Consider the following 23670-nt stretch of genomic DNA (forward strand, 5'->3'; position numbering starts at 1 on the left):
TCCTCTCTAGCCACTTTCCTATCCTGTTTCATCTTTGGTCATCTTCTTCTAACTCAACATGCCCCTCCATCTGCATTTCTCCTAAAACCTCCACTTTAACCTTGAACACTGGGAATTGACCTTCAAGGGGCACATATGGGGGCGGTGTAGCCAACCCCTCCTTACTGCTCTTTTGTGCCTCACTATCCAATTGCTTCAATCTTTTCCTCTCCTGCTTCTTCTGTTTCACTAACGTTTCTCCTTCTTTCTTGAACAACGCTAACACTTCCCTTTCTTTTGTACAATATGCAGCAGCAGTAGTGTGTGTAACGTATAAGGATGATGTGATGACTGACAGTTCTGATAATGCAGTACTTATGGATATGAAGGAGGGAATATAATTATGGTGAGTTGTTAATAAGGGTCATTTCCTGGGGAAAGAAACTGTTCCTGTTTTTCCTCTGGCAGTTTTGGTAAGCAAAGTTCTGTAGCTCCTGCCAGAAGGGAGGGTGTGGGCAGAGGGGACACCAATTTTTTTTTTCTGCTGTTTTTACTGTGTTGCAGTCTGTTCCTCTCCTGTTTTGTTGCTGCTCCAAACTAAATGGTATTGGATGTGCACAGGACAGATTCAATGACTGCAGTGTATAACCGCATCAACAGCTCCTGAGGCAGACCATACTTCCTTAAATGATGTAGAAAGTACATCCTCTGCTGGGCCTTTTTGATAATGGAGTTTATGTTGTACTCCAATTTCAGGTCTTGGGAAATGGTAGTGCCCAGAAACTTGAAGGACTCCACAGATGACACCAGGCTGTTGGATAATTGGGTCACTTGAAGTGCAGTCATTAGTGTGGAGGGAGACTAGAAGTGGAGAGAGGACATATTCCAGTCTCACCTGTTGTTTCCTGCCTGTCTGGAAGCTGGTGATCCACTGACAGGTGGAAGGGGGTATATTGAGCCTTAGGAGTTTGGAGTGCAGTCCAATGTTGACTGCGTCGTCCACTGATCTGTTTGCTCGGTAGGCAAGCTGTAGGGGATCCAGCATCCGTTCTGTTACAGCAAACTGTTAAAGCAGAGACCCTTCCATACTAATCGATTTTCTTTCACCACAAAAGCCATAATGACTTTATTGCGATCCTGGACTTTTTCAAAGAAGCTGCAGCTCCACTAAATACTCTGCTTCTACTCTGAATCTGGAACTGCCATGAAAGTTCCGGAATCTCTTGTAATATGTTTGTGTTTTAAAGACAGCCATTACATTTTCATTTGAAGCATTTTGTCAGCAGCTGCAGCAGGTAAGTTCATCTTCAAAGCTTATGCTTGTTTTAGTACAAATAATAAAAGTGATGAAGTGTCTGATGTGTACTGTATGTTACTGCTCAGAACAGTGTGTTCTGTGTTTAGTGGAGTGGTTTAGTGTACCATAGTGGAGCGTTTTGTTTTTTTTTTCTTTTTTTGTTTTGGTGCTCCAGATATTTCTCTATACAGTTGATACACTCTATGGCTTATACTTTCCTGGCCTGCTAGTACACTTATATTAGATGGAGTATTACAATTTTTATTAGGCTAAAAAAATTGTGTAATTGGTTTTAAGTGTGTTAGGTTAAAGTAACAGAAAATACTAAACAGTGGGCTGGTGAAGTTGATTCGTTTTTCATAACTGAACATCCTGAAGAGTTTTATTCCTCTTAAACCACCAATGGTTTGAATAATATATTAATTAAAGCACATTGTGTCATACTTTTAAGCATTTATTGACTCATTCAATATTCAATGTCATCTGGTATCAGATAGATGATCTACAATAGAGCTGATCAGCTCAAACGTCATCCGAATCCACTGCTTCAAATAAATCATCCGCCCGCCATCCACCAGCACCCTAATTTTTCTCATAATTTTTAATCTCCACAGCCGATCGTCCAATTACAATTATACTAATTTTTAGTTTTCAGCATGATGATATGGTCAATGGATGGTTCTTTAACAGCTCATTCGGTGCAGTTAGAGCGATCAGCGCGTAACATAATACACTGGACAGATGCTGCTTTTAATCGAACGTTTATTTATTATTTTATTTATTTATTTATTGAAAGAAAAGATTGTCCTTTGTACATTTTATTAATAGCATAAACACAGGCTTTACTCCCTTTCAGACTTTAGCTGGAATGATACCGTTTCTGTCAACTTTGCTTACTATATATGTAAGCTTCTTCTCTATTATTACTATGCACCAACACACCAAGACAAATTCTTGTACATGTAGACCCTACAGTAGCTGGAAATAAACCTGATTCTGATTCTGAACTTCCCGAACAGGCGAGTTATTTTTCCATGAACTCTGCCTGATGTCATACACTGCCCTCTTCCGGTCAAAACGTCTCATTACAACATTTTCTTTTGCTACTTTCCAAACAGCTTTTTCTATTTCTTTGTTTCTGTGTTGCTCTAGAAAATGCACCAAGAATTTTCACACAGAAACTAATGAGAGAGATTTTTGTACTCAAACTATGTATTTTGTTATTTTTTACTTGTTTATTTTTTTAAAGAATAAGTCAGTAGATAGCTCCATTATATTTGGACCTAGTGTAAGTAACTAACAATACAGTATGTCCTATTGACTCAGGATCAGAAGGAGCTTTATTACCAAGTCCGCTTGCACACGTTCAGCTCAGTACTAACTGATCTCCGAACAGCATTGCTCAATGGCATAGGATGGAAATTAGTTACTGCAAGATTAGTATTTTTTTAAATGATAGTACATGCTGTATTACTCGGATTCCACGTCTATTAGATTTTTTTAAAACAAATTTTCCATGTTTTAGAATGTCATGTCATAGGGTTTATCTGTTAATAGTTTGTTTAAATAACTGAAACAAGTCAAACTTAGCACTTACCTTATAACTATCATTCTTTCACCTTCCTGTTACTAAGTGGGAAAAATGCATCTTGTAGATAACAACAATGCAACAGCTTTACATCTGATCATTAAAAAGAAAATGCTATAATGCTATAAAATGCTAAAACTGGGAAGTTTTAATATTCCTAAATATTAAATACATATTTTAAACAAAGAACAATTACACTTTGTAAAAGGACATGTTTAAATCTGTTTATTATTGTTAGTAGTAGTATTTATTCATGTGGAGCATCTTCCATAAAGGTCACTGTGACTTCTACTATAACGTCTACTACAGACATGATAACATATTTAAACTTGCACGTTTGTACAATTGATAAAATCATCAACAATTGTTTTCCCTGTAGCTGCTGTTATGGACAATAAACAACACCAAGCACATTCAGGCCTGTAACAGCACTGTGTTATAAGAATAATTAATGCAGAAATGTTCAAAAAGTTCTCAAATATTTTTAAACTTCACTGCATGAGGTGCAGATGCCCTGTGTTGTTATGTGTTGTGGCTCGTACAACATTTGCAAACAAAACAATAAACTAATGGAAATGGCATTTAATGACATGATGCGTGTGATAAATTTGCGACTCCACTGGATAATCGGCGGTCGATGCTGTTAAGAGGAAGGATGTGGGTTTTCCTTCAGTTATTCTCAGTGCTGCATCGAATTCAGATCTAAAAAAATGACAGTTCGATCCATGACCTTTAAAATGAGATTCTGATATTATTATCTTATATTCAGTTCTTCTTTTGAACAACTGGTATATGATATAAAGTGTTGTTTGTCTTTCATGAATATGTCTTCATAATCTAAGCTCTTTGTTTTACTGTAATGTTAAGACAGGAAACTGTGACTTTGTTCTCTATAATAATGTAGAGTGTGATCTATGCTGTTCTTAAAGAATGTATTATCTTAAAATGAACAATTTTATCAACCGTGTCGAGTGTGAATGACAGATTTTTCTTAATATTTCTACAAGGTAATTCTATGGAAAACTGTAAAAAGGTTACAATTAAAAATCCAGCTCATGTGCAGTATGTCTTATTTCACCCTGCTCCTCTGAAGTACAGCAATCTAAACATAATCTGTTATTATAAGTAAAATGTTAAGATTTTTTTCTTCATGCTGAAAAAATATATCTTCTGTATTTTACAGTGTGACTGTTTGAGAGACTGAGACTGCCGTTGCTCTGTAGCAGAGACTTGAAGAGCTTTAGGACATGCTGTTCTTCCTTGTCCTGTCTTTTTGGGTTCCAGCTGCATTGACTTTGGGCCAGGTTTGGCCATTGAACAGCACACCACGGAAAACAGTTACTCTGAGTAAGTGAGCTGTTTTGGTTGTTTTTTTTTTCTCTTTGCTGTTTGTTTTTTTTGTAGTTTTTTTTCTTGAATATATATTACTTTGGTCGAAGAAGTAGAGGAGGGAGGAGAGTGCACAGACAGAGAGAGAAGAGAAAAGGTAAGAGTGCAGGACTGAGAATAGGAACCCTGAATGTTGGTATTATGACAGGGAAAGGTAGAGAGCTTGCTGATATGATGGAGAGAAGGAAGGTGGATATACTGTGTGTACAGGAGACCAAGTAGAAGGGTAGCAAGGCTCGTAGTATAGGAGCAGGATTCAAGCTATTTTATTATAGTGTGGATAGTAAGAGAAATGGGGTAGGTGTGGTCCTGAAGGAGGAGTTTGTGAGGAATGTTCTGGAGGTGAAGAGAGTGTCGGACTGGGTGATGAGTCTGAAGTTAGAGATTGAAGGGGTGATGTTGAATGTTGTTAGTGGTTATGCCCCGCAAGTAGGTTGTGAGTTAGAGGAGAAAGAGAGATTCTGGAGTGAATTAGATGAGGTGATGGAGAGTATTCCCATGGGTGAGAGAGTGGTGATAGGAGCGGATTTTAATGGACATGTTGGTGAGGGGAACACAGGTGATGAGGAGGTGATGGGCAAGTTTGGAGTTAAGGAAAGGAATCTTGAAGGACAGATGGTAGTGGACTTTGCTAAGAGGATGGACATGGCTGTGGTTAACACTTACTTTCAGAATAGGGAGGAACATAGAGTGACTTACAAGAGTGGAGGTAGGAGAACACAGGTAGACTACATCCTATGTAGAAGAGGCAATCTGAAAGAGATTAGTGACTGTAAAGTGGTAGTGGGAGAGAGTGTAGCCAGACAGCATAGGATGGTGGTGTGTAGGATGACTCTGGTGGTCTGTAAGACAAAGAGGTCAAAGATAGAGAAGAAAACCAAGTGGTGGAAGCTGAAAAAGGAGGAATGTTGTGAGGAATTTAGAAAGAAGTTGAGGCAGGCTCTGGGTGGTCAGGTAGTGCTGCCAGATGACTGGGAAACTACAGCAGAAGTGACCAGGGAGACAGGGAGAAAGGTGCTGGGTGTGTCATCTGGAAGGAGGAAAGGAGATAAGGAGACTTGGTGATGGAATGAGGAAGTTCAGGATAGTATCCAGAGGAAGAGATTAGCCAAGAAGAAGTGGGATATGGACAGGACTGAAGAGACTAGACAGGAATACAAGGAGTTACAGCGCAGAGTAAAGAGGGAGGTGTCTAAGGAAAAACATATGACGAGTTGTACACTAGGTTAGACACTAGAGAAGGAGAGAAGGACTTGTACAGGTTAGCTAGGCAGAGGGATCGAGATGGGAAGGATGTGCAGCAAGTTAGAATTATTAAGGATAGAGATGGAAGGCTGCTCACAAGTGAGGAGAGTGTACAGAGGAGATGGGAGGAATACTTTGAGGAGCTGATGAATGAGGAAAATGAGAGGGGAAAAAAGAGTAGAAGGGGTGAACTCTGTGAAACAGGAAGTAGATAAGATTAGAAAGGATGAAGTCAGGAAGGCGTTGAAGAGGATGAAAAGTGGAAAGGCAGTTGGTCCTGATGACATCCCGGTAGAGGTCTGGAAGTGTCTAGGAGAGGCAGCAGTGGAATTTTTAACTAGTTTGTTAAACACGGTTTTAGAGAGTGAGAGGATGCCTGAGGAATGGAGAAGAGGTGTGTTAGTGCCGCTCTTTAAGAATAAGGGTGACGTGAAGAGTTGCAGTAACTATAGGGGGATAAAGTTGATGAGCCATACAATGAAGCTGTGGGAAAGAGTAGTGGAAGCTAGGTTAAGGAAGGTGGTGGAAATTTGTGAGAAGCAGTATGGCTTCATGCTGTCAGGACTTAGCCCGGACTTAGCTGCACAACATTGCTGTTTAATGTTACTGTGATAAGCCTCGCAATATATTAAAAGCATGTTGATGTGTTGTTGCAGCTGAATGGTTAAAAAGTGTTGATTTAAATTCTTGTACTTTACTTCTTTGTACTTTTCTTTATTATGAGCATCAAAGGTCTTATAATTACTCCAAACCAAGTGTACAATAAAAGCCTATTCTTCTGTTGCTAGATAACAGAGGTCATGTCTTTCAAGAGGAGGGAGTGTGGAATTACACCACCATGCTCCTGATGGAAGACGAGGGTGTGCTCATCCTGGGAGCTCGAGAGGCCATCTTTGCCCTGGACCTCAACAACATCACACACAAGAAGGCTATGGTCAGGAAAAAGATTTCATTTTAATAACAACAACAACAACAATAACAACAACAATAATAACAATATCAATAATAATAGATGCATTTATTTATTTATTTGTTAGATTGGTTGGTTGTTTGTTTGTTTGTCTCAGCCCCAACTTTTTTTTTTTTTGTTTCCGTTTCAGTGTAACTTATAACTGGGGTATATTTGCTTATATTCTATCTTTTTTACATTCTACATTCTTATATTATGTAAAAAACATTTTTTCATAAACATAAAAAACATAAAAAACATTAGTTTAAAAATTTATTAACATAAAAAACATTAGTTTCAAACATTCTTTATATTTCTATATATTAGATTGTTTAAATTTAAGATATCGTCTCTTTATGTCACTGTGATTTCACAATTTTATTTTGACTGCATTTTTTAAACTTGTACACTGTAAAGTACTTTCATTAAAATTAAATAATAATTATAATAATAATAATTATAATAATAATAATTGTTAAAATAAATGTTAAAATTCCTTTCTTTAGTAGTAAGTTTTCACCTGCACTGTTCTTATTTAATTCAAGATAAGTAAAGAAATATATTCTCTTTTTTGTAGGTTAAGTGGTCGGTGACTTCAGAGATGCAGCGCACTTGTATTTTTAAAGGGAAAACACAGGTGAGGGTTTTTTGTGTGTGTGACCGTTCTGTGTAAAATCGATAGACTGTTATGTGTGTGATTCACAGGAGATCAGCAGTTTCATAAATACTCTAAGCTGCCCATCTAGTACTAAAAATCCTGCCACAACCCAAGAGATCACACCACCATCACCAACACTCTGGAAGTGGTTTATGATGATGAAGGAATGAATGAAGGAACGGAAGAAATACACTAAAAATCCAGTATATTAGGAACATCTGTACACCTGCACATTCATTATTATTTATTATTATATCATTATTGATCATTGAAAACAAAAACGCTGAGTGACTGACTGACAGTTAGGTCTAGAAATTTCTCAGACCAGCTCTCTGATCAAGGAGATCATACTTTTCTTTATATTTGATGCAAACATTAACTGAAACGTTTGACCTGTATCTGTAAAATCCAGCCAAAAATAAGAAACAAAATATTTTTACAACCAGTAATATGTTATCTCTATTTTAAATATTCAAAATATATACAAAATAATAAAACAATGTTTTTATTTAGGCTTCATTTCTGAAGCCTAAATAAATTCAGGCAGACCTACTGAATATCAGCTTGAACTTGAACTTCGGTTGCAAACTTACTTTATAAAGTTAATTTGATAATCATGTTTCCATATGTACATCAATAAGGCTTTAAACATAAAGAGAAGTGGGATATCTTTCAGTGGAACTGAAATTAATTACTTGAACATGATTTCCACCTTTTCTCTTTCACTTTGGTAGTAACCAGACTTTAAAATCATAATAAGATGAAGACTGTACATACTTATGACTGGTGTACAAATAAGACACTAATTTCAGTACAGGAAAGTCTAAAGAGTAAAAAAGGGATTTCCACAGAAATGTATATGTATATCTTTGTATTTATGTGTATATATGTAAATGCTCAAGTGAGTGTGAAAAAGAATACATTCCCTAATACAGTAAAGAACCAAACATAGTCTGAGTTTTGAGAATATTAAGAACTAGACTTTACGCCCCTAAGCCATGTCTAACTTTCAATCACTGGTTAGATTCAACAGTTTTGTGCAGTAAATATATAATATGATTAGGAACAGGTATGCTATTATACAAAGCCCTGATCTGCAACTCCTCTTCTTTGGGTCCTCACCTAGCCTATGAAATTATTCCCCATTATTCTTCTGTCTTGTGTTGTTCTGTTAATGGATCTGTTTTTCTGTCTCTTTCTGATTGGCTTCCTAAAAATTTCCTTGTACTCCTGTATTCCCTGTAATTTTCCTTTCCAGACTGAGTGTCATAACTACATCCGGATCCTTCATAAAATGTCGAAGGACACTATGTTTGTTTGTGGTACCAACGCTTTAAATCCAACCTGTGATATTATGGTGAGTAAAAATTCCTCCACAAATTTTACTGTAAAATGTCCTTGCTATGATATTGTAGACATTTGTTAACATGAATTTCAGCCTGCGTGCATGTTTTGTTGTATTATATCACACCATGTAGACATTTCATGTAGCTGTGTTCTGTGTTCCAGTCTTATAAAGACGGCAAGCTGACTCTCGAAGGTAAACAACAAGATGGGAAAGGAAAGTGTCCATTTGATCCTTTCGAGAGATACGCCTCTGAATTTGTCGGTAGGTGCTTCGTCTCTCTTAAGGCAAACTGCTCCATGACGTAACAGACCGAAGAGCACAATGTTTAGTTAGTGAGTGATTAAAAGTATTTTTTTTTTGCATGCTATTCATTTTTAAGGTAAATTCTTTAGTCACAGGTACTACTTATGATAACTGATATGATCTTCTTAATGGTTTAAAGGAAAGTAACCCAATGAGCCCATCATTGTGCTTTCATAATATAATTCTGATTGCTGTTTAGATGGAAAGCTGTACTCTGCTACGTCTATTGATTTGCTGGACTCAAAACCGGTTGTGATGCGAAGCTTAGATGACAGCATAGGAACTGAAATCCTGACTTCATGGCTTAATGGTACGAATGTAAATTTTATTACATTGAACCCGGAACTGAGATGAGTCTTCTGTTATCGTGCGTTATTTAATATTCAACTTTGCATTATGTAACTTTCTTTAATTCTTGGATCATGTGATTGAGTAGTTGAGAGTCACTGATTATTTGTGTCATTTCAGAGCCCAGTTTCATTGGCATGAAGCATGTGGCTGAGGGAGATGACAACCCAGAGGGGGATGATGACAAGATTTACCTTTTCTTTAATGAAAGAGCTGTGGAGTACGATGCCTACAGTAAGATGGAGGTGTCCAGGGTGGCCCGTGTTTGTAAGGTACTCTTCCTTGTAAAAGGTTGTTGCTGATATTACAGTACACCATTCTTCAGGGCCTAAATAACAGTTGTGTGGTCTTCACTAACTTCTTTGTTCAAACAAAGAACCTCAGGTGATGATAAAATACCTGGGTGGGGAAATATAAGCACACGTTTCCTACTTCTGCATCAGTACTTAACAAACCAGATGTTACTAAAGAATTGCAAAAGATTAGTGATCATCAAGATGTGAAATGATTATAAAATGATTCAAATATTATAAGATTAATCACACTGCTTTTGATGCTTTTATACATGAATAGAAAACCTTTTTCCTATTTGCAAGTTTCTTTTGTTTGGTTTTTTGCTTAAGTAATTAAGGCTTAAAATGGGAGATCTGCTTATAGAACAGTATTTTTACCAAAAAAATATTTGGATTTTTTTATGTTAATTAGTAAATAAATATAACTATTGTCACTTGCTAAGATGTCATTTTTTGCAGCATTGTTCTCATACCCTCTGATCTCTGCTTGCTAGGGGGATGTGGGAGGACTGCGGACATTGCAGAAGAAGTGGACGTCATTTCTAAAGACTCACCTGGACTGTCCTGTCCTTCAAACCAGACTACCACTTCTCATACAGGATGTGTTCCTCTTCTGCCCAGACACCTGGAAAACCTGTATGTTCTACGGTGTCTTCACTCCTCAAGGGTGAGTGAGTTAAAAAATGCCAGCAGAATATGTTTAAATAACTGCAGTGAAGAAGACAATTTGTGATTGTGAACGTTATCAGGATTGTGGTTGAATACTAGACCAAAAATACCGGCAGTATGAGATGGCAATGCGGCACCACCTTGATGTCTTTATATTGCATATACCAGTATCTTCATTATATGCATTATTATAATATGAGAATTATTATTTAGTACTACTGTACACACTCGTATGAAAACCTCAGGCAAATTCAATCATGCATACAATTGCCTCTGAAATTACTTTATTTTTGTGTGCAATGTTTTTACTCTGATATGAAATGAATACATTTTAGGAGGTTACATGATGCTATAAGGTGTATTCAAAAATTACCTATCGGAGTCAAAACCTGTAAATCAAGGAAATGCTTACAAAATATGTTTCTTCATGTTTTTTCTTCCTATTTGCATATGTGTAAGGCTGTGACATCCAGTTAAACACAAAAAGAAATTGTAGAAAATATTACATTAATTAGACATAGTTTTATTAACCACCGACCTATGACACTTGTTTCATCTGACAGGGAAATGCCGGAGTACTCAGCAGTGTGTGCCTACAGGATACAGGACATCAGGGAAGTCTTCTCTAAAGGCAAATTCAAAACGCTATACAGAGATAATTTATATGACAAATGGGTGACATACAACAGACCTGTGCCTGACCCTCGTCCCGGAGCTGTGAGTTCAACATTTACCAACTTATTCTACAACAATCATTTTTATTTGTTAGCTACAGTGGTGGAAAAATGACTTAATTAAGTCAGAATATAACAGACAGATTTATTATCATTTACTGAGTTATAACGTACATAGTGACGTGCATGGGGTATAACGTTTTAATTTGTATATTTTGTCTCCAAAACCACCACCTATGCAGTAGTTAATTATTCGCTTTGTGTTGCTCTCTCTATGTGTGTGTGTGTAGTGTATTAACAGTAAAACAAGGGAGAAAGGGTTTTCAAAGTCTTTGGACCTCCCTGATGAAACCCTTCAGTTCATCAAAGACAACCCACTTATGGATCAGGCAGTGAAGCCTTCTGAGCAGCCCCTACTGGTGAAGAAAGGAGCTGTGTTTACGCGTATAGTGGTGGCCAGCACTACTGCCCTGGATGGGAGCAGCCATCAGGTCATGTTTATTGGCACAGGTAAATAAATATTTAGTGTACAGTTTACATCATTTTTACAGACGTATGCATGCATGTGTTATAGTGTTCAATCAACTGTACAATCTTTGTAACAGCAAGCGGTTCAGTGCTGAAAGCAGTCAACTATGATGGAAAGATGGTGATAATAGAGGAGGTGCAGCTCTTTAAGCAGTCTGACCCAGTAAAGATATTGCAGCTCTCTATCACCCTGGTAAGCCACAGAGCACATTTACATTTAATTTTTGTTCCCTCCCTGAAGCTACCCCAAAAGATTATAGGTTATTTCATTTTATTTCATTTTTTATTTTTTTTTTTTGCAGTTCCAGAATTGAACCCTTGTCAAACTGGGAATGGTGGACTGAGCTTTGCTATAATATAGATATAATATAGATATTATTAGATATTGTCAATTTGCCTTCTGCTTGTATTGTACAAAGAAAGAGGCCAAAATAATTTGTATACAGTATAAGTGAGCAACTAGGACTCACCTTGACTCAGTCAAAGTTCGACACTTGTATTAGTTGTGACTTTTCTCTAACATTTCCTAACTATTTCTATTCTATATCAGTGGGGATATTTTCCCTAATCTTTCCTCTAGTGATAGGTAAGCTAGTTTAGCAGTCATCTGGCTTGTGTTTTGAAACAAGCCTGACCTTTATTTTTCCCAGTATGGTAGCCACCAGTTTTTCACATCATCCTTTCACTCAGACCCATTTTTTTTTCCAGCTAGCAGCTGTGACTGATCAGCATGGCATGTTAGAAGCATTCAACAATGTAAAGCAAATTAGAAAGGCAATATAATATCATGTGGAAAGCCATTTAGTGATGTTCTGCTCATGTTTAGCCAATTTATTTATTATTTATGTTGTTAGCAAGTTACAGTATTACTGTAGCTAGACTGCTAATGCCCCTGTGCTATGGAAAATGTGTTGCTGCTTTTCTTTTTGTATTATAGTATGTAGTATATGGAGCTGATGGGATAGATATTGACTTTTGTCACAAGAAAAAAAAACTAAAGCAAAATGTTACAGTGTCAATACTTGCCACTAGCATTAGTGACATTAGTGAAAATCATTCAGAGACTGCCGTGTCTAAGAATCAAGACAAGGTTGTTTTGTTTTTTTTTGGAACTTTGTGTGTGACATTACACTATTTAATTGATTTATAAAGGTGAAGAAATAGTTATCTATTTATTTTGAGAGAATGATAAAAATGCATTTTCATTGAGTAAATTGTTTTTATTCTTTTGATAAATTTACAAAATATTCTAGAATTAAAAATTTACTACTGCTTTTAAGACATTTTAGGGAACATGCAAATCTAACATTTTTTTTGCCCTCATCGTTCACACTAGAATAACTAAAATAAAATAATACTTAATGACTTTCCCATCGTGGCTATCCCAGTACTCATCTGATTCATTTCTTTATCTCTACTTGTGATTCAGTTTTACTTTGATTCTGTTATAGTTTGACCATCTTTTTAATAACTGCTGGACATATTGTTTCAGGGTCAGCTGTATGCAGGCTCAGAGGAAGCAACAGTGCAGATGTCGCTTAGTACATGTGACCATTACGCTTCCTGTATGGACTGTGTGCTGGCCAGAGACCCGTACTGTGGCTGGGACCTCAGCGCTGAACGCTGCATTGCTATAAAAAACATTCATCCAGATACACACAGGTACTCAGCATATACTTGCTGGCTGCTGTAATATAGTGCTGTAGGGAAAAAATCATGATGTGGTGTGCTGTTGTAGGAAAACGGGCAAAAAGGAACAATGGGTGTGATGTGACCTGAAGTTTACCTTTTAGAAATTATTAATTACTTTTAATTATTAACTTTTATTAATTATTAACACATTTAACACATCATAAATCTATTCATCACAGTACTTTAGAGCATTTTTTACTCTTTATTGACCTAGATTACCTGGAGTTAACAGTAACGTATTAAAATAAACACATTAATATAAACCTGATGTGCCTTCCATCTAGATCTACTGTAAGTCATTGTTGTAGAAAATTTCACATTATCACCTTCTGACCAATCAAGAATCAAACATCACTGTGGTCTAAAATATTGAATTGACTGCTCTAGAGACTGTACTATAGACTGTGCACATGTGGGAATGTTAGATATATTGAATTTTCAGTCATGTCCATCTATTTCTTCTCCTGCAGTGAGGTGGTTCAGAGTCTGAGAGATGGAAATGCTGCACGTTGTCCTGCAGTCGGTATGTAAACAGGTGGCTTTTTATGTCCACTGGTTCAGATAGTACAGTATTTACTGATAAAAGTGTCTTGTATGGGTCAATATACAAGCAGCATAAATGGTTTAAGTCCATTGTGACCTGTCACTAAAAGTCAATAAGTCTCCCGAGGACTGTTGTTTTTGTGTTACAGAAAGTACTACGATCATTAAAACCTTCTATCCTGGTATCGAGGTCAGGTTGCTGTGCCAGCCAGGATCAAACCTGGCCCGAGTGCAGTGGAGCGTAAACAATCACACAATTCAAAACTCCAACAAGTACCACATTCATCACAACAACCTGTTGATCCTCGATGCCTCGGACAGCGACGCCGGATTCTACACCTGCACCGCTGTAGAGTCCTCCAATGGTAAAGACTATGTCATCCAAAATGCTACATATGAGCTGAGGCTGGGGGACTTCATGGGGCATCCTTTGATTCAGCTGCAGGCCATTGTAAAGCAGAAATCTCTCTTGGCCCTCATGATCCTGGTCATCATACTATCACTGATATTATTAGCTCTTGTGGTATGGACCATCTACAAAGGGCATTGTGCCGTCCAGAGAAGCTTGGAAAAAGCTGAGGGAAGTCCACAGTGTGTGTCTGGCTGTTAGGAGCCACTGCTCTCTATTCAGCTCTCACAGCTTTCAAGAGAGTTCAACAGAAATAACAATCAACAGAATAGCTGGATCCCCTGATATGACAGCATAATGGATGTAATTGTACATCCTGATGTGATGTAATTATTTGATATAATTAAGTAAAACTGTATTTCATCTATTAATAAAATTGTACTTGTTTTATTTAGTGTTGTTAATTATTTTAAGTTAAATAAAATGAGTCACTGTTACAATATGACAGTAAATGTGCAATCAAGAGTATTTATTAAGAGCTTCAATCTAAGAAATTACAAAAACTTACAGAAACTTGCTTCAGATCAATGCTTAAAAATAAGGATAAGAATTTAAACAGCTCAAGCAGAAGTAAAGTGCAATGACATTTTTGAATATAAATGATTATAAATCTTTTGCTTATTCAAGCCATCTAAACTTGCATTTCTATGCAAAGACTGGACAGAATCAGCAAAGTGATATTAACAGACTGCTGTTACAAATAAATCCTGTCTTCTAAGTAAATTAACCAAGTCCATGTCCAAGTGTTCTTTTTTTTAAATAGTTTAAACTGAAAAAAAACAAAACAACAGGTTCCATAAACAAAATGCTTATTTCGAAATTCTCTCTAACACAGTATTTGAAAATATTAAAACCATTACATGAAACCAGTAAAAAGTAAATGGTAACAGAAACAATCATTCTGAACGTTTCAGGGTCTACATTTTCTTAGTGTGACAATGTTTAAACAAAGTTGGGTAAACAAGGCAGATTAATGCCTATGAACATCCAGAGAACAAAAACAGTTCAAGTGTTCAGCTTGGTTTTTAAAGACCACACATTAGGAGAAATCCATTGAGATACAGAAAGGGTTTTTGAAAAACCTCAAAAGTGTATTTCAGATTAAATGGATACTGTAGATGTAACTAAACTAAATTATATGTATAAGGACAGTATGTCCAGCTATAGACAGGCTCTAAAAGCTGCCAGGGCTGAGCACCTAAGCAAACTCATAGAAAATAACCAGAACAACCCTAGGTTTTTATTTAACACAGTGGCTAGATTAACAACAAACCAGAAATCTGAACACACTATTCCATCACAGTTCAGTAGTGAGGATTTTATGAGATTCTTCACTGATAAAATCGAAAGTATCAGGAATAAAATAGGTGACGCTCAACATATGAGAGCAACTAGTGACCCAGTCTCACTTAAGGCTCTAGACACACAACTACAGGTACAGTGCTTTGCAAGTACAGGACAGGAATAGTTAGATAAACTTATTACTACAGCTAAATCAACAACTTGTTCACTAGACCCCACTCCAACTAAATTACTGAAAGAAGTGTTACATAAAGCTGGTGAGCCTCTTCTTAATATTATTAACTCCTCGTTTTCTTTAGGTTACGTCCCTAAGTCTTTCAAGTTGGCAATCATTAGGCCACTCATCAAAAAACCTAACTTAGATCCAAATGAACTATCAAATTACAGACCTATTTCACACCTTCCGTTTATGTCTAAAATACTAGAAAAGGTTGTGTCTGTTCAACTGAGCTCCTTCTTACAGGAGAACAATATCCTCGAAGAGTTTCAGTCAGGTTTCAGGCCCCATCATAGCACAGAAACTGCACTTGTGAAAGTCACAAACGACTTGTTCTTAGCTTCGGACCAAGACTGTATGTCACTATTAGTTCTACTTGACCTTAGTGCTGCATTCGACACTATACAGTAGATCACAACATTCTTCTAGATCGCTTACAAAATTACACAGGTATTCATGGACAGGCTTTAAGTGGGTTTAGATCCTACCTGTCTGACCGATTCCATTTTGTAGAATTAAATGGTGAATCCTCCAGTTTATTACCAGTTAATCATGGGGTCCCTCAAGGATCTAACATCATTAGAAGACATGGGATTAGTTTCCACTGCTATGCTGACGATACACAGTTATATATCTCATCAAAACCAGATGAAGTAGCCAAAGTGTCCAAATTAACTCAATGCCTTAGAGAGATAAAAGACTGGATGAGCTGCAACTTTCTGTTGTTAACCTCCGATAAGACAGAAATACTACTTATAGGTCCAAAAACCAGTACACAGAAACTCTCACAATTTAACTTCCATTTAGGGGGATGTACTGTTACTAGTAGTTCGACAGTGAAAGACCTGGGTGTTATATTAGACAGCAACTTGTCTTTTGAAAATCATATCGCCCATACCACAAAAACAGCCTTCTTACACCTTAGAAATATTGCCAAGCTGAGAAACATCCTATCTGTATCTGATGCTGAGAAGCTAGTTCATGCATTCATGATCTCTAGACTGGACTATTGTAATGCATTACTAGGCACATACTAGACTTGCACATTTTTTTGAACAGCAGATATGTTAATCCCTCTACACTGCTTTTCTCTTTCTACCCATCCCGAGGCATCCAGACATTGTACCAGCTCCGATCGTCTTCCGTGCTATGAAGATTTTGGACCTCCACTGAGATGAGGCTGACTCTATGAGAATCCTGAGACATCTACAAATCTACTGTACCAGCTCCAGTTGGACTCTGTGATACCAAGAGGAGATCTGAACTCCATGTGATCTTTAAACCAATTCAACATTTGTTTGACTGTATATTTGTAATCACACCCTCTAGTGTCACCCATATGAGGATGGGTTCCCCTTTGAGTCTGGTTCCTCTCAAGGTTTCTTCCTTACCAATTTAAAGGAGTTTTTCCTTGCCATTGCTGCCTGAGTCACCTCAGACTTGCTCATTGGAGATAAATACATATACATACATACATACATACATACATACATACATACATACATACATACATACATACATACATACATACATACATACATACAGAGTGATCTCATAAGCTGTTGAAAGGAAGAGCTCACGATGGAGTATATAACCCAACACTAGCAGAGATTACTTTTGTGATGAATGTATCTGCTTTTCGAACACTCCAGGAGGCAGAACCTGAGAACTTGCATTATCTGAATCACTGGGGACTGTAGTTTTAGCTAAAAACGTTCTTCATTGTTCAAATGAAGAAAACAATGTTTTCCTGGCTTATACAGCTATTTATCACATACTGTACTTGAATCAAATACATTGAGCATAGGCTGCATCTTAAGCCTGGCAGCCCCTCCCGTAGCTTTCATAAGCTCCAAGAGTTTTGGCGTGTAGCCGTCTAATTTGGACATAAAGGTTTGTTCAAGGGGAACAGCAGTAATTCTTCTGAATTCCTCGTTTATCTGGAAAGAGTTAAAAATACTAAATATAAAAAAACTATATATATATATATATAGCTCCTTTATGAGCACCAAATATTTATCAAAAAAAATTTCCAGAATATAAACCATTTTGCAGGATGTAAATAAAACTTGTCTAGAAACATACACAAACATTAGAACAAAACTCAATCAACAGAACATTTAGAATTTAATTGAAAAGTTAAAGAAACATCTTTAAATCTTAATTATATGAGTGAAATAAAAGCAAAAATGAAACAGGAAGTGCTTCTGGACCAGGGTTGTTTACATCTTGCTAAAAGGTCTATAATAACTACAATATCTTATTTGGATTAACTTGCCTGAGCTTCAGTGAATAAAGAAGCTTTAATTGGTGGAGTGATGTCTTCTGTATGAAAATGTTTTAGACATTTTCTCTGTGATTATTCTCTGGTTGTGTTTTTTTTTTTATTTCATCCAGCAATGCTTTTCTCTCATTTTCTAAACTCTCAAAGGTTTCCCCATGTGGGTGTGGAGGAAGATAGTTCAGTTCAGTCTTTTTGGTTTCTTGACATTTTTTGCTAGGAACTCTATCATTTGGCTGCTTTCTTTTGAGGGAGTTTATTTCAAGTTCTGTGTAGCCTAGCTCCTGGTTTCTTAACTTAGAACAATAGTTGCCCATTTTGTATTTAAGACTTTGCTGCCAGCCATACATTCCCAAAAAAGATCCATGTTCCTACAGGCATGGGAACAACTCTATCAAAGCCTCTACAACTGACAGAATTTAGAGATTTGTGGGAAATGCTGTATATATAAATACAGATTTAGCAAGCTTTTGCATCATTTCAGATTTCACACCTTGATTTTGAAGGAGCGTACCATCAAAAAAAGCTTGATTTCCAGCTTGAATAATTCTTTTCACATCAAAGGTAAACTGGGGGGGCACGGTGGCCTAGTGGTTAGCACGTTTGCCTCACACCTCCATGGTTGTGGGTTCGATTCCCGCCTCCGCCTTGTGTGTGTGGAGTTTGCATGTTCTCCCCGTGCCTCAGGGGTTTCCTCCGGGTACTCCGGTTTCCTCTCCCGGTCCAAAGACATGCATGGTACTGTAGGTTGATTGGCATCTCTGGAAAATTGTTCGTAGTGTGTGATTGCGTGAGTGAATGAGAGCGTGTGTGTGCCCTGCGATGGGTTGGCACTCCGTCCAGGGTGTATCCTGCCTTGATGCCCGATGACGCCTGAGATAGGCACAGGCTCCCCGTGACCCGATGTAGTTCGGATAAAGCGGTAGAAAATGAGTGAGTGAGTGAGTGTTTTTTAGAAGCAACGTTTGGTGAAACACTTTGCAGGGAGTTTGTTCTGTTACTCCATTTGGATGGGAACATTTTGATTTGTTTGTTGAGATCAGAAAGAGAGAAATACATCTTCTTGATCAACATATCATAACACAGCACCAATTCAAATGGTACAATGCCCTCAAGAAAGTCATGAAGCACATCAGGAGGATACCCTGATACTACATGAAAGTGATTCAACCTGTCAATAATTGGGCATTGCTGTTTCACCTCATAGCAACTGGTTGAAGGTACTGTATATACGGCTACATTGATAGTTAATGTAAAGTATTTTCCCATTTTTAATTATATAACAATTAAAATAAAGTATACTATAAATGCTTAAAGTGTGTTAGATCTACTTTGTGAATGCAGCACGTTCTACAGTGTGTACATACTGGATGCAGCACAAAGTGAAGAAATGCTTTGTTTTTAATGGATTATTTTGTCATGTCGAGACTCATCGCGACGCTCGCGTCCGAGCAAATACAGTCTTGTGTGAATGTGTGAACTTTTCCTAATTTTCCTAACTTTTCCCTAAGTATCACTGTGCAATCATACAAATTAACATATATCGAGCAAAACATATATCAAGTTGAAAGTCACGCATGGGTTTTAGACGTCTTTTGTAAAACTTTTTTTTTTTTTAATTTTAAGATTTAAGATGTATTTCTACCCCTCTCTTTCTTAATTTTTTTTTTTTAAATTCTAACATTTTGTGAATTTTTTACTGTAAAATAAACTGTGTTTTGTAATGTCGTCTGTGTACAGAACCATTATTTTCAGTCAGCGTGAGATAAATCAAACAAGTTTAAGTTTATAAAAAATTTTTTTTATTGTTGCAAAATAATAGAAAGACAACCATTAAAATCTAATCATTTAAGGCGAGTCAATTCACTTATACAATACCAAAAATATCCAGAATTTGTTTTACTGTCAATTTCATTAAAGGATAACCTCATCCACATACAGTATCTTTCAAATTACTTTTGTTCCCATGAAACCTGGTGTAAAGATTATGAAATGCTGCACTGCAATGTGAAAGCATCTTAATTAACTTACGTATAAACATTGAGCATCAGCTTCTCATCTCCTGTAGCAATAGCACTTGAAATGAAACCACAGCTGAAGATGCCGTGGGCTAACTGGTAGCGGAAGCCGTTTCGATGCGAGTTCTCCCATTCATGGTTGACTATCTTAAACACAATGTCCTCGTAGGGCAGCCAGGCGTGAAAACGGAGGATGCAAAAGACCTTGTTGTCCAGACTCGGCTCAAGGAAGTACTGAGGCATGGAACATTTGTCGATCAGGTCCAGGTAGAAGATGTTTAACTAGTAACCCTGGACGATTTTGCGGGGTGGGTTTTCAAAATGGTAGTGCGTCTGGTTGTACTTGTTCCTCCCAAAGCCTGTGTGCACACGGTTAAAGAAGCGAGGCTTGCGTGGCCGGTACTTGTCAGCCCACATGTACATTTTCCCAATCAGTGGCATCTTGACGCTGAACTGGGCCTCGTCACCCCCATTCCCTCTTTTGCATGTCGCGCAAACGCGTCCTCTGCGCTCTTGTTGGCGTCACCTGTAAACAAAGCAAAATAATCACACAATTTTATATTATGGAATTAAATCAGATCATTACTCCTACTTTAAATCCATTTCAAAGATGGAAGGGAGTATAAATTGTCAGGAATAAATGTAATAAAATGCTGTAAAATAAATACTGTGTGCAGGTGTAATGAATGCTGCAACTTTTTTATTTATTTGTACATTTTCTACATTTTAATCTCAAACTAATCAGTCTGAACACCATTATAGCTTAATGATGTCATTTAAATCAAATTGTCTACTGTATATCTATATCTACTGTAGGATTCTAGTATCTAAACTATCTACTAGAATTGTTGTGTTGTTTGTGTGTGTTTTTTTCTCTGTTACTTCTCCAACAGTGTTTAGATGATGGGATACTTAGTGACAATAGAGATTGTGAAAAATAGCTGACCACTTCTAATTTCCATACTTTCAGTTCCCAAAGCAGAGGTTGCATGAACACACCTGTGACCTGCAGCTGTCTGCGAGCATGTGCCAAGCGGGAGCTCGGAGGGCTGTAGGAGCACGGGACTGTAACAACCCGAGTCGTACTCGGTGTGACTATGCTGGATCAGAACCTCCTCTGCCAGCACGGACTCCACTGCTTCTGTTCCTCCCTCACCGCCCTCCTTCTCTGCAGAAGCTCTGGAGCTCGGCCCTGGGCTCTACTCTCCACTCTCTTCCTCTTTGTCTTTACTCTTCTCTGCCTGCTTCGGCAACTCAGCAGCAACCCGTGAAGAAGACGGTATACAAGGATTCTCCTCATTTGTATTACAAAAAAAAAAAAAAAAAAAAGTAAGAAAAGGTCATGGAAAATAAGATAATAAAATCAAGTATATATATCATTAGGATAGATTTTTTACACTTAAAAAAACAACAACTTACAATCATTAAAATAGAAAATGACCAAATAAAAAAATATAAATTGTTCCATTAATGAATTAAAGGAAGTATACTGTATGTGTGCATGTTAAATACAAAAAAAAACCCTACACATTATAACCTGTGGCGCGTAACGTAGGAAATTGTGCTCTCCGCCGAGTAAATCATGCCGGGAGCGGAAAGCAGCGGCGGTGCAGCACCATGGACAGCGCCGGTGACGAGCGGAGGAAAGCGCGCAGCACCAAGGTCAGCACCGCTGATTCGGAGTGCAAGGCAGGGCGTTAAAATTCCTGCCAAAGAGGCAGTAGCCAATCAGTAGCGCCGCTGTGGCACTCACCCTCCGGCAAGAGAACACAGCGGTGAGCTAGGCTCAGCAACAGAGTGGAGGTAAAACAGAAACTACAGTGAGCCCTCGTTTATCGCGGTTAATGGGGACCGGAACCCCTCGCGATAGGTGAAAATCCGCGAAGTAGGAGTGCCCCCTCTAGGAATTTCCGTATATGTGTGTGTGGGTACCAGAATGTTTAAAATATGTATATTTATACTTTATACATATATTTTACTTAAATCTATTTAATTATAAAACCTTAATATTATACATTCAATCACTCACATATATTTTACTTAAATCTATTTAACTATAAAACCTTAGTTTGATCTTTTCAATTATGGTCATAATCTTCCTCTTCCTCTTGGGCTCACTAGTGGAATCTTTTGCAAGTGCACGGTGCTTATGAGGCATTGTAAGGGCTTAACGAAAACACAATACGCGAGACACAGTTGACAGCGTGAACGAGAGTGGCAAGATACAGTACAACAACGGAAGAAGCTGGGAAAGGATGCGATGATGCGCAGCCAATCAGCTCAGATCTCGCGCCGGGAGCCAATCACGTGCATTGTTTGAGTGCCCGTGGGTATGTACAAAGCCTCTGAGAGTGTCTCTCTCTTTGTCTGGCATCCTGGGAAACCGTTGTTATTTTTATTTTTCGATGAATAATCTTTAAAAAATCACCGATGCACTGAGGCCGCGAAACTTGAACCGCGAAACTTGAACCGCGAAGTGGCGAGGGATTACTGTATTTGGCTAAGGTTAACTGGCTGGCTCGCTATACTATTTTTGCAGATTCTCCATAAAGTAAGGGAGTTCATTCTGGATGCCGTTGAGCTTTGTGGTGGAAATTTCTATTCTAAAGATGTTTATAAGGCCTTGTCCTTCTATGCTTTTACCTTGTATCTGTAGTGACCAGAGACTGACATTGTCATCGGTTGTTTTATTAAGATTATGACAAGGGCATTAGGGACTGGAGACGAGTTGTTGGGAATTAGGCATAAACAACATCCAGTAAATCTTCTAGTAGGCCTTCTAGAAGACCTTGGCCTGGTCAGATTAGCTTGACCAGGAGATGAGCAAGCGGTGATTTTGAGCCAGTGATTGATGATGTCTTGCTTTTACATATCTTCTTTACTTGAGTTCTGTCTATAAAATCTTGATGTAATCGATGATCATGGCCCTTCATCTCTCATGCTATACAGTATGCAAAGTGTTGGGTCCTGCTGTGCAGCTGAACACAATAAATAGTGAAACCTTTTTTACTCTGTGTCTACCAGTGTGATACTCTCACTCACTCACTCTCACTCATTTTCTACCGCTTATCCGAACTACCTCGGGTCACGGGGAGCCTGTGCCTACAGTATCTCAGGCGTCATCAGGCATCAAGGCAGGATACACCCTGTACGGAGTGCCAACCCATTGCAGGGCACACACACACTCTCATTCACACACTACGGACAATTTTCCAGAGATGCCAATCAACCTACCATGCATGTCTTTGGACCGGGGGAGGAAACCGGAGTACCCGGAGGAAACCCCCAAGGCACGGGGAGAACATGCAAACTCCACACACACAAGGCGGAGGCGGGAATCAAACCCCCAACCCTGGAGGTGTGAGGCAAACGTGCTAACCACTAAGCCACCGCGCGTCCATTTTGGTTAAAAAATCAACCAAAATTCACTTTTAAACCTTTTAAACCTATGCCTATACCTTTTTTAACCTCAGTTGGTTTTCAGTTCAGTGTCAGAATTTTAGTTGATTTTTTTAAGATGTGCAGTCTGTGTTTAAAGGTAAAACGTACAGCCAGCTGCAGGCACTGCACATCAACATAGAGAGTAAGATCCAGGTCGATGGCTCAAAGCTGGACACCAGTGTCTCCTGCAGCAGGTGCGAGTCTACATGGCATGGACAAGGTAGGGCTCTTCTACTAGTTGCTTATGTGAGATGTTAAAAATAATGTTATTAATATAAACCCCTCAATGTTTCACATCCTAGACCATAGGTTTGGGCTGAATGTTCAGTTTTAAGACAAATAATAGAAATAACAATATCATCATCATCATCATCATCATCATCATCTAAGCAAATACAACAGGTTCTCTTTTTTCATAATAACAATAGAAAGCAGGCTACTGATTAAAAAAGAAGAAGGATAGAAAAGACAATTAGGGTCCCCTAGCTGAATTGCCCAC

General features: G+C 37.9%; 1 protein-coding gene across 1 annotated transcript; it reads left to right on the plus strand.

The window, feature by feature from the left end:
- The first annotated feature begins 4083 nt into the window (after positions 1 to 4083).
- On the plus strand, positions 4084 to 14113 carry LOC132843285 (semaphorin-4E-like). The gene is made up of 14 exons (XM_060866491.1): positions 4084 to 4211; positions 6287 to 6432; positions 7025 to 7084; positions 8364 to 8462; positions 8615 to 8714; positions 8956 to 9066; positions 9225 to 9376; positions 9892 to 10064; positions 10630 to 10783; positions 11031 to 11250; positions 11346 to 11461; positions 12761 to 12930; positions 13431 to 13483; positions 13653 to 14113. Exons 1-14 carry the CDS (start codon positions 4112 to 4114, stop codon positions 14111 to 14113), a joined length of 2115 nt encoding a protein of 704 aa, XP_060722474.1. The 5' UTR covers positions 4084 to 4111.
- Positions 14114 to 23670: the final 9557 nt, after the last annotated feature.

Source organism: Tachysurus vachellii, chromosome 1 (genome assembly GCF_030014155.1).
Source record: "Tachysurus vachellii isolate PV-2020 chromosome 1, HZAU_Pvac_v1, whole genome shotgun sequence".
Lineage (NCBI taxonomy): Eukaryota > Metazoa > Chordata > Actinopteri > Siluriformes > Bagridae > Tachysurus > Tachysurus vachellii.

Coding starts and splice junctions, on each gene's coding strand:
- LOC132843285 (XM_060866491.1), top strand. CDS start 4,112: ATGCTGTTCTTCCTTGTCCTGTCTTTTTGGGTTCCAGCTGCATTGACT. Junction 8,463..8,614: donor ATCCAACCTGTGATATTATG/GTGAGTAAAAAT, acceptor TCTGTGTTCCAG/TCTTATAAAGACGGCAAGCT. Junction 11,251..11,345: donor GGTCATGTTTATTGGCACAG/GTAAATAAATAT, acceptor TCTTTGTAACAG/CAAGCGGTTCAGTGCTGAAA.